Source organism: Psammomys obesus, unplaced genomic scaffold, assembly GCF_907164565.1.
Source record: "Psammomys obesus unplaced genomic scaffold, mPsaObe1.curated_primary_1811, whole genome shotgun sequence".
Classification (NCBI taxonomy): domain Eukaryota; kingdom Metazoa; phylum Chordata; class Mammalia; order Rodentia; family Muridae; genus Psammomys; species Psammomys obesus.
This window is the reverse complement of record NW_026587216.1, coordinates 18649815-18661745: the sequence shown is the minus strand read 5'-3', so window position 1 is coordinate 18661745 and position 11931 is coordinate 18649815. Positions and strand designations below refer to the sequence as shown.

At 48.0% G+C, this 11931-nt stretch overlaps 1 protein-coding gene across 1 annotated transcript; it reads right to left on the bottom strand.

Moving 5' to 3' along the window:
* Positions 1-7902: 7902 nt before the first annotated feature.
* On the bottom strand, positions 7903-11686 carry Hey1 (hes related family bHLH transcription factor with YRPW motif 1). The gene is made up of 5 exons (XM_055603337.1): positions 11423-11686; positions 11135-11210; positions 10876-10959; positions 10511-10592; positions 7903-9629 (listed from the first exon to the last, which is right to left on the bottom strand). The coding sequence occupies exons 1-5, from the start codon at positions 11509-11511 to the stop codon at positions 9061-9063; spliced, it is 900 nt and encodes a 299-aa protein (XP_055459312.1). The 5' UTR covers positions 11512-11686; the 3' UTR covers positions 7903-9060.
* Between the last annotated feature and the right edge of the window lie 245 nt (positions 11687-11931).

The following is an 11931-nucleotide window of genomic DNA, read 5'->3' as shown; positions in this document are numbered from 1 at the left end:
AAGGGTGTTTTTTAAAGTTCTGACACCACCTCTGGATCTTCTGATTTAATTAATCTTAGGTGTGAACTGGCTGTCTGGCTTGTCTGAATACCCCCCCCCCCCAAGGACTCTGATTTAAAAGCTCAACTGAAATTCGCTGTCCCAAAGTATTTTTAACAGGACCTTTTTATGCATTCAGACCTTCACTAAAGCTTTGGGAGTTTATAAAAACATGACTCCAGCAGAAGGTGAGGGGGAAAAAATTCTTCAAAATCTATTTTATTTCTTAAAAATGTAAAATTCCTTAATCTATCCCCTCCTTTAGAAAAAAATCTGGTTTGAAAGAAGTGAGCAGCAACTTCAACTTAATTTCATCCCATGACTCCCTCGGGTTCCTCAAGACCCTTTTCTCTCCTACTCTTACATCTACACCCAATGCTAGCGCTCCTGGCATTTGCACTTCAGCTATACTATAAACCCTATATGAGCAAGTCATTGGGAGGCCACTGGGCCAGTCTGAGAACTAGGCTGGGTAGTGAATGGTCCCATTAAAATATCAATAGGGACACTGTGGACACTGGCTAGGCACCTGTAACGATACACAAGATTCCAGGATCTCTGGAATCTCTAGCCACCTTTTCTTCCACCAGGTGAGGAGAGATTAGACAAGAAAGCACAGGAAACCCCATGCCTCCCAACACTGCAAAGTTAGGTGCTTCCACTCTCTGATCTCTGTTGCTGCTCCAGAACCCCACCACCACCACCACCACCATCCTGTCCCGATATTCTTTCAGCTCAACCCAGCCTCAGAATGTAACTGTTCCTGAGCCTGGTGAGGGGAAGCTGGTAGGGTGTTTACCCAGCATGCACAGTCTCAGGTTTGACCTCCAGCACCACAGGAACTGGGCATAAGCTTAAAGGGTTGAAAGACTTAGAAGGAAGTCAAAGAAGACACAGGTAAATGGCAAAGTGACCCATTCACGGAGTGGAAGAATTCATACTGTTAAAATGTTCATTATCGCCCAAAGGGAGCTACAATGCAAATCTTACTCAAACCTCAGTAGCTGTCTGTCCAGCCAAACAACAACAACAACAAAAAACAATTCCTAAAGTCACATACACCCATTATGTAGAAGAGGCCCACTGCACAGCATAATGACTACAGTTAATAATATTGTATTCATAAAACTTGTTAGGAGAAGGGAGCTGGAGAGGTGGCCAGTAGGTAAGAGCACTTGCTGCTCTTCCAGAGGACCCAGGCAGGTTTGATCCCCAGCACCCACAAGGGGGCTCACAGCCATCTGTAACTCTAGACTCTGGCACCAGGCACAGATATGTATACTGACAAAACAACTATACACATAAAAAAATAAACTAAGGAAAAGAAAATAAATTTCTTCCTTGACTATGTAAAACTTGTTAAGAGATTTGAAGTGTTCTTACCATCTACAAGAACAGGTAGGTTCACAGAAGGCCTCTGAAAGCTATCCTGCAGGGTATCAAGGAAGAGGCTGAGACTCATAGCCAAACTTTGGGCAGAGTGCAGGAAATCTTAGGAAAGAAGTGGGAGATAGTAAGACCTGGAGAGGACAGGAGCTCCACAAGGAGAGCAACAGATCCAAAAAGTCTGGGCACAGGGGTCTTTTCTAAGACTGATACTCCAGCCAAGGACCACTCATGGAGATGGCCTGGAACCCCTGCACAGATGTAGCCCATGGCAGTTCAGTGTCCAAGTGCGTTCATAGTAATGGGAACAGGGACTGTCTCTGACAGCAACTGATTGGCCTGCTCTTTGATCACCTCCCTCTGAGGGAAGAGCAGCCTTACCAGGCCACAGAGGAAAACAATGTAGCCACTCCTGATGAGACCTGATAGACTAGGATCAGAGGGAAGGGGAGGAGGACCTCCCTTTTCAGTGGACTTGGGGAGGAGCATGGGTGGAGAAGGCAGAGGGAGGGTGGGATTGGGAGGGGAGGAGGGAGGGAGCTACAGGGGAATACAAAGTGAATAAACTGTAGTTAATAAAAATAAAAAATAATTTTAAAAAAATTATTCATTTAACTGTAAAAAAAAGAACAGGTAGGTAAAGCACATATTAATTAGCTCATTGGAGACAAGAGATCATATTGTACATGACAAATATATACAAATTTCCTTTAAAATGTTAAGCTGTTTTTATTCCACAGGGGGCATGAAGGTTGTACCACAGCACACACATGAAGGTCAGAGGAGGGGTGGGTTTCCTCCTTCTACCATGTGGGTTCCAAGAATCTAACTCAGGTCCTCCGGCATGGCTGCAGTGATCTTGAAAGCACAATAGACAGGATTTTTAGTCTCCAACATTAAAAACTAATATTATTAGCATATATTTTATGTGGAACAATAGATAACACATAGCCAAAGCAACGTTGACTTTTTGAATGTACTCTACCAACTGAGCTACATCCCTAACCCATACGTTAGATATTTTAAATGAAAATTTAACAATAGTAAAGAGAAAATACAAAAGTAAAGTATATTAAAAAAAATTTCCAGGAGCTTCTAAAGTAAGATTGGAGGTAGGGGCTGGAAGATTGATACATACCTAAATGCAGCTCTTTCACTTCTGCTCCTAAAGGTGAGCTTCACCATCCCATCCATCCAGCAAATGTTTATTGAAAACCTCCAGGATGGTAGGTATTGCTTTAAGTGACTGAACTGTGGAAATGGCCAACCAGCCAAAAACATACAGTAAGGATAAATGTTTATTGAAAACCTCCAGGATGGTAGGTATTGCTTTAAGTGGCTGAACCGTGGAAATGGCCAACCAGCCAAAAACGTACAGTAGGGAAATCAAGAAGCGTGTGTTGTCAGCCTCCAGTCAGATAACGCAATGCTATGGAGAGAAGCGGAAGAGGAGAGGGAGGGGGTGGGCATGAAGGGTAAGAGTGGGATGACTGCTTGGAAGAAGGTTGTTGAGAAAGACCTCATGGGTAAAGCAAGCTTGGAGCACAGCCCAGGCTGAACTCCATTACAGGCCTGTCTTATTCAGTTGCTGTAACAGAATACCATCCAAACTGGTTACTTGTGACTAGAAACTTGTTTGGCTCACAGTTCTGCAGGCTGAGAGGTTCAAACCTAGGGCTCCAGCATCTGGAAGGGGCCTGGGGGCTGCCGCATAACACAGCAGAGGTGAGTGCTCAAGGAGAGGAAATGGGAGCCGACTCATGGAATAGCCAGCCGCTCCCCCAGATGACAGCATTGGTCCTTTCATGTGGGTACAGCGCCTCTGAGCTAATCACATGGCTGTCAGATGTCAGAGCTTTGAAAGGACATTCAAACCATAGCAGGATAGACCAGCTGAGAGAGACAATCCAGACAGAGCGAGCAACCATGGTGAGGCTTAGTGGTGAGGGCCCAGGGTATATGCTTCAGCAACAGTGCGGTGTGGAGTGGCTACGGCAGTGCAGGAAGAGCCACTCCGAGGGAATGCGCTAGAAGACTGTATGTAAAGGAGCTCCAGAGCATCATTCTGTAACTTGACAGCTTGATTCTGCCTGTGTGGAACTTTCCTATACTCCAGAAACAAATCTGTTCCCAGGAAAGAAAGAAACAACAACAAAAACAAAAAACAAACAAACAAAATGCAGGAACTGGACAGATGTACTGCTCTGGCACACGACCTAAGTGAGGTTCCCAGTGTCCATAGGAAGCACTTCACAACAGCCTTTTGCTCCAGGTCCAGGATCTTCAGTAATTAACTCTCAGAGTCTTTTGGTTGAAATATGTTTTCATGTCTGCTCACTAAAGCAAGGCATAAACCACCTAAAATGACAGCTCTTTCAACTTTCAGTGTGGCTCTTTGAATAGATGGCCACTTAAGTTACAGAAAACAGTTGCCAGAAAATGCCAAGGCAACAGTAAATGCAATGGGGAAATTTAAAACTGAATTGCAAAGAAGCCTGGCTTTACAGCTGACTCACGCCAAGTCCTAAAGCATGCCTGAGCCCCCAGACCCATCTCTTGGGGACTCTTCTCCCCCTTAGGTTTGGCTGGGGAGCAGTTCTCGGGCACACACACATCAACCTACAGACTGCTCACAAAGGAGGGCCAGGATCTCCCCATTCCTTGGCTTTTTAGATCACGCCCACTTGCCACCATCAAACCCAGCCAAGAGCCCTGCAGCTCATCAAGGCAGAGATGAGCATTACACTCCAAGCCGAAGTTGCAAACCGCTTGCTTTTCACTGGGACTTCCCGCTCACCGACGTAAGGCAATACCTTCCATGTGGTGTTATGACTCCATGTGAGTCATAAGGCATCTATACTCTTTCACTAGAGGCCACCATGCTGGCCTTGTTAACTGTGGCAACTGAACACAGGAAGGGGGGTTGGGGGGAGCACTCTCAAGGAGGTTCCTGTCAGTGGTCCAGACACTCCATAATGGGTGTGCTTGGTTTGGTTTGGCTTGTTTTGATGGTTTGTTTCTTTCTCCTGGCTTTGTTTTGCTTTGAGGAAATATAATAGCCTAGAAAACAAACAAGCAACATCCTCTCGTGGTGTCACCTTCAGCTACAAAAATTAATACAGAGTTTACTTTATTTGAGGCCTTTATTGACTCATTAGGCATATTCAATGAGATGCATGACAATGATATCAGAAAATTCCAGCCCTCTGGAAAGCTGTTCAGGCCATGGCCCCGTGCTACTACCTACTGGTCCAGTCTTGCCAGCAGGCAGATTTTGGTAAATAAGTTACCAACCAATAAAACTGGTTAATTCCACATAGAAAGCCAAAGGTAGTGTTTGTCTTAAAGACTCTATAACTCTCATTTCATTACTTTGCAGTAATGTGTTTAATCGATTAAATGGGTGACTGTTACAGACTTAATGATTAGGACCAGTTAGATGGCTCAGCAGTTAAAAGTGATTGCTTGCCCTAGAATTCTGACAACATGAGTTCAGTACCCAGAACCCAAAGTAGAAGGAACAAATAAACTCCTGACCAAGGTTATCCTCCAACCTCTACACTCAGGTTGTGGCACTCCTACACACACGCACACACACACAGGGGTGGCGGTGGCAAGCACTAACAATTATTATTATTATTTTAATTCTTAAAAACTTCAACAATTGGGAAGCACTCGACCAAACCCGTGTAGGAACAAGATCTGATAGAATGGTTAGTGAGAACCTTCTTCTGTTTCTCTTACTTGACCTGACATCGTAATTTCTTCCCAGTCAGTCCACGTACTTGTGAGCAAACACCTACAACCCTTATTCCCCGCCTGTTCCAACCATTTCATTTGGCAGATGACCAAAAGAGCCTCTACAACATTTTAATGACCTCTCCAAGTCACCCAAGTAGATAAAGGCAGAGTGAAAGCCAGGATGCTGGCCTCTTTCCCAAGATGCCCCGTTCCCTAGAGCTTGGGATGTGAAAGAAACTGGGCCACATTTGAAGCAATGTCTCAGATGATGTTGGCTCTGAAGTTATTTTAATTATAAATCAGCACTAGAAACTAATGAAGGCATCAAAGCTGCAGTGCTGGTATAGACCAGAAGGGCTGGGGAAGCTGTAACTAAGAGACAGAACATTTCCTGAGAGACTTTAAATTTAAGTAATCTATATTTAAAATATCATGATTTTAGTGACTAGCAGAGTGGGGAAGAGAAAATCTGAATAAAAAATCACATCTTTATTTAGCAATAGGAGCTAAATTAGCAATGGTATTTCTGGGATTTTTCTAATAAAGATGGGTCCATACAAGCAGTCTCTAGCTTTCATTAATCCACAGGGATATATTTAATCAATTAAGTAGGTAATTAGTAAGGACTTTCATGAATATTTGTGACCAATGATATTATTTTCATCAGAAATATATAGTAAGGGCTGGAGAGGTGGCTCGGCTGTTAGGAGCATTTGTTGCTTTTGCAGAGGACCCCGTTGGAGCTCCAGCACCACATGATGGCTCACAACCACCCGTAACTCCAAGTCAGAGGACTAAATGGCCTCTCCTGACCTCCGAGGGCACCAAACACACACGTGATTCACAGACATTCATGCAGGAAAAACACTCACATGCTTAAAATAATAAAGCTCTAAAAATAAATACATGAGTCATCTAAGATGTTTATTTACACTGATGTCATCTAGAAATTTTTGTTTATGCAGGTAGGTAAATAAAAATCATATATGATATAAATGTAGACTCGGGTCATGAACTGATGACCCTGATGTTAATTTTTAATGCACCAATTCAAAACAGAAACTGGAATTATTGTAATAATGCTGGCTCTTAGAATTCCGTCCTCCCATTCCACCTGAACCATCCGGAAACTGGTCACCTTCCAAAAGAGGCCCAGGATATTTCTTTAGATAATTATAAAGTTCCAAAAAGAACTCCATAAGCTCAGTGTGGTACCACACATCTATAAGCCTAGCACTTGAGAGGTGGAGGCAGAAAGATCAAGAATTTAAGGCCTTCCTCTTCGACAGCTGGAATTTGAGGTCAGCCTGGGGGTCGGGGGAGGGAAGGAAGAGGGAGGAAGAGAGGGAAGAGAGAGGAGAGAGAGAACGAGAGAAAAGAAGAGAACAAATTCTTCTTCCCTTCCCCAAAGTACTCCTCACCAGATCACGGTACAGCCATCATCCTTGTGACAATGGTGACGTTAGATATTTCATACTTCCACAGCTCTTTCAACAACCCATGTTAGCAGCCAGCCCAGCCTAGGTATAGGCAAGTTGAGAGTGGAAGGAAGCCCAATACTGTTCGGCATGCTGCGGCACCGCTGGAAGCCGTGTCTGCTAAATTTAAACATGCTCGGCAGAATCGTCATAACACTTTCCATCACAGCCTTATGACAGACGGGGAGCTTCTGCGCGGCACAGGCGATGCTGAGATTGGAGCTGCGGCACTAGAGAGAGAGCAGGGGTTGAGGCCACAAAGCAAAAGTGTGAATGGCATCTCACACTTGAAACCCAAATGCCAGCCTCCCGTCCTTCCCACAGACCCAACAGCTACGGCTCAGTTTCAAAGTCTAAACATCTCTTTGTGCTGCCCTTGCTTTCTCGGCCAGAGCTGTTGCCCAAGGAAAAGGAGGGCTCTACTGTCATCTGCCAAAGTGGGTTTTGCTTTCTCTTCTCTCTGCAACTCCTGGGATCAAGGCAAACTCCTACTGAGTACAGAGGCAGTGCGCCTTCATTGGCAGCACTTTCAAGGCACTGGAAGGCCACTTCTGTGGCCAATTACTGCCTCTGTCATGGTAGCATTTTGTTTTAACCTAAAGCACATGTCTGCGGCCTAACACACAGCTCTGGAGTACACTGCAAACCAAGGGTTAAACAAATTCCTTAGAATCAAGATGAGGGGAGACTCCTGCAACTGTGCAGGTGTGGAATTATAGCCTGCACGTCACAAGGCCGCGCATCACAACGCCATGCCAAGCTTTCTCTGCAGGCTCAGATACAAGACCATTGTAGTCCTGGTTTCCCATTAAAACGAGTACAGATAGATATACATGGAAGATTCTGTTTCATTGGCAAAGAACTGGGCACACAGTAGGTGTGCTCAGCACTCATCAAATGATCAACACAGCTTAAAATGCTTTTGCCCAGCTCCTGCCAATGACTGCAGACCCCAGCCTGAATTCAAACTCAGTCCAGACGCAGATCTCTCAGGGCCAGAGCACCTGACTGAAGCAGCAGCCAAGCCATGCTCCCTCCTGGGAGGCCAAGCAAAGCTCTGCAGTCTAGCAAAGTCACCTCATTCCATGGTACAAATTCACATAGCCTAGAATTCCAAAAATAATGAAACTGGCAATGGGAGGAAAAAAAACAAACAACAATCATCAGGCAAAATGAAAACCAAGAAACCAGAGATTTTTTTTTTTCAACCAACACAGGGAAAGGCTTAAGGATGAGAGACAAAGCAGCATACTTTGTTCTTTTGTTTTCTTTTTATTTAGTCACAACACATCAGTACAACAGAGGTCAAACCCAGTTCAGTGGAGGCTGTTCAAACTATACCTGCTAAAGGAACAAACCTGTAAAATGATACTTTTAGAGCCCAAATCAAATTAAAAAAAAAAAAAATCAATGAGAAGGCAGGGAGGCCCTTTTAAGTATCACAAGAACCACATTTTCATGCACCAAAAGGAAAACACAACATAAAAATTTCCAGTTAAAAGAAAATATGGAGGTTCTGGGAAAATCAGGTTATGCATTTAACAGGCACTGAACTGACTACTTTCGGACTACGGTCACTTATGCAGGTTAACACTTGTGAACTTGAGATCCGTGAGGCTGAAAATGCGTTGCTCGGGGCTGGAAAGTGCAGGCATGATCTACATAATTGTCTTGTTTGCTGCCAATGCTCCAAATGGGAACCTAGACTACCAGTGGCTGTTTCTAACCTGAAATGTTAGAAGAGCAGAGCCTGGCAGACCCCAGTAGCTGGTCATCTGGATTCAGGGCAGCTGATAAGTTTGTGCATTCACTTCACTGCTCTAAGAGGCAGAGAGCTAGTGTTTCTAGAATAAAGCTCTTTGTCTGATTTGTCAACGCTTTGTTTGGGAATATAATGCTTTGCTGACCCTCCCTCCTACCCCCCCAAAGTATATCACTTATACAACACCTTCATCTGCCAGAATATTAACAATATCATGTTAACATTGAGCATAATGGCTTAGGAAATTAATCCTAGAAAAGATTACAACTTATACAAGCTTGGAAACAGACCCCCAAAACACTAATGTGAAGATTCCCCCAACTGAGGCAAATGGAATCATTCTTGGACATACGGGTTTACAAAGTAAATTAGGGACAGGACGGACAACGGATCACAAGTGTTCATAACCACTACCTCAAATGAACGGTTTAAACAAAATTTAACAACTAATTTTTAAAAACTGCTAATACATGACATGATAAAAAAAAATCAGAGGAAAAAATAAACCAACAAACCTTTAGTCTTTAGAAAAAAATATCTGAACGTGTACCTTCTTCCTGACTTTGACTGCCGACTTTAAGGTGGTGTTGGCAACCGTCCCGGAGGACATGGGATTTTAAGCTCTCCCCTCCCTTGTTCTACCGTATCAGTTCTTTAGAAAGCGCCAATCTCCGTCCCCCACGGTCTATAGGGCTTGCCGAGGTTTGCTGCCTGCGTGGGTGTCGAAGGGCTCAGTAGGTGGAAGGAGCTGAGGGAGAAGGGGAAGGCCGAGAGCGACGCCACGGAGGAGAGCAGCGGCGGCGACAGTTTGGAGGCCGAGGTCACCACGGGAAGCACCGGTCCCAAGCCGCCACTGGGGGGCGCCCGCAAGGCCGGCGCCTCCGGATGAGCCGAGGCCAGCCTGCCCTGGTGATGGGGCTCCGTGGGGGCCGCCGCGCTGGCGGCGTTCCCGTGGCCGTTCTGGGGCAGCAGCAGCGGGTGTGCGAGGTGCGGGTGGTGTCCGAAGGCGCCCCCCCAGGGAATGTGTCCGAGGCCCGCGTGAGCGCCGCTCGCGGCTTCCCGCTGGGAGGCGTAGTTGTTGAGGTGGGAGACCAGGCGGACGCGAAGCGGGTCGGAGGCGTCCAGTCCTTCGATGATGCTCAGGTAGCGGGCGACCTCGGCCAGGCATTCCCGAAACCCCAAACTCCGATAGTCCATAGCCAGGGCGTGCGCGTCAAAATAACCTGGGCACGAAAACAAAAGGGGGGCTTCAAGGCTCTGCTCGTCTCCCCAATTTCCTCCGCTCCTGGCAAACACACCGTACAGATCGTGGGTCCTGGAAGCTCAAGTGTTTTGGAGCCGACCAAAATCTTTGCATTAACCAACATTAGATGGCTGCTAATGCGAGTTCAAAGCCCAATTAGAAGCTGCTGAGCAGAAATTGGAATTATATCCTACCAGCAATGAAACTGTGTTCTTTCCTTTAATGCTTCCCCTCAAAAACAACAACAAAAAGACATCAAGGACAGGGAAACCACAGAGCAGTGAAATTCATTAGACACACAGATGTAAGTTATCATCTGGAGCTTTTAGGCACTTGGTCCTCGGTGAAGAATTTGGGGGCTGGAGACAGACACGGGCTTCGCGCTCCCCACCTTCTGTTAGAACTGTCCTCTGCTTAAGCCACAACAGGTCTCTTTCCCCCAGATTCTCTTGGCAGTTCGTTTTGTTTTTTGTTTTGTTTTTTTTTTTTTTTTAAATCGGTTCTAGGAGATTCAGACCATGCAGCGGTTGCTTTTAACGAGCCCTTTCCCAGGGTTTTCTTAAATAGCAACAGACAAATGTGAGTGACTTGACCTAAATCGTGTCTGTCACACCACGGGAGGAGCCTACGGGATGACAGGCACTTTGCTGAAAGGTGCCTTGGCTCGGCTGGAAGAGGGCCAGGCTGATGGATCCACCGCTGAAGGTGCGCTGCCTGGAGAACACAGGGTTCCCCCGCCCCCACCCCCCAGAGCAGAAGCAGGCAGGGACTGCACCAATCCCAGACCGCGCTTGCTGCTGCCCCCTCCACGCCGGCCGAGCGCGCAGAGCCCCAGCCGGAACCACACCGGAGGCGGCATACCTTTCCCTCCCGCAGTGTGTAACATCTTCAAGTGATCCACGGTCATCTGCAGGATCTCGGCTTTCTCGAGTTTGGCAGACCCCTAAGGAGATGATCAGGGCTGATTCGACACACGTGCCTTTGGAGAACTTAAAACCCGCACGCAAACACACACACACACACACACACACACACACACACACACGCGCGCGCGCGCGACACACAAACGTAAACTAAGGCAAAACGGGACGTAGCCCCCAAATCTGCTGGAATTTACGTAAGGCGTTTCCAGCGGCAAGGCCCAGCTGAGGACCGAAGCGCGGAGGGGGAGGGAGTCAGAAGGCGCAGATGGCTACAACTGGCGCTCTACCTACTTCCTCCATTACCTGCTTCTCAAAAGCACTGGGTACCAGCCTTCTCAGCTCGGACAAACTGTTATTGATTCGGTCTCGTCGGCGCTTCTCGATGATCTGTGGGAAGCAGACAAAAAATAAAATAAAAATTAAAAAAAAAAATAGAGGGAAGACATTTCCACGAGGGCTGTAAATTCCAAAGAGAAGAAACGTGGTTCTTTCGGTTCGTTATTATAACAACACGCACGTATATTTAAATTATTGGGGGCGGGGGGGGGAGGGGAATACTCACGCCTCTCCGTCTTTTTCTGGCCAAAACCTGGGACGACGTCGTTGGGGACATGGGACCCAGCGCCGAACTCAAGTTCCTGCAAGATGGGGAAGCAACTGCCTTGGGAAAGGTCGGGGACTCCAGAGCCCCCACGCACTCGGATGTCTCTGACAAGTTGGGCTGGAGCGCGCCCGGAGGGTCGCTCGCGGCCGGCAGCGGCCAGCCCACGGCTCCGGGCCACGGGAACCCGAGCACCGCGCACCCCAGCCTCCCCTCCCACCGCGGCTCGGCCGGACGCCGCCGACTCACCCATTCTCGTCGGCGCTCTCCTTCTCCACCTCGATGGTCTCGTCCAGCTCGCTGTCGGAGGAGCTGTAATCCGGGTGAGCTCTCTTCATGCTGGCGGCGCGCGGGCTCGGAGGAGGCTCGTGCGGCGGCGGGCAGGGAGGAGTTAACTGCAGCGGCCGCTCGGGCGCTCGGCTGCGGGCGGTGCGTGCACACTGATCCCACTCACGCTCGGCCTCCGGTTAAAACTCAACCATCCCTTTCCCACGCTGAGCCCCCTTCCCGGGGCCGAGGGGAGGGCGGGGGAGGCGGGGAGGCGCGAGGGCGGAGGCGGGGCCGCGGCGCCCGGGCAACGGCGGGCTCTGGGCCAATCGGCGCGCCCCGCTGCGGGGATTGGCAGCCGCCTGGGGGCGGGGCGAGCGGGGGCCCCGGCTGGCTGCGCACCGCCCCCTGGTGCCCGCCCCTGCCCGGCGGCGGTGCGTCGGCTCCGCGGGAGCTCGGCTGGGGGCCGCGGGCGGCGGTGGGCCGGCGGC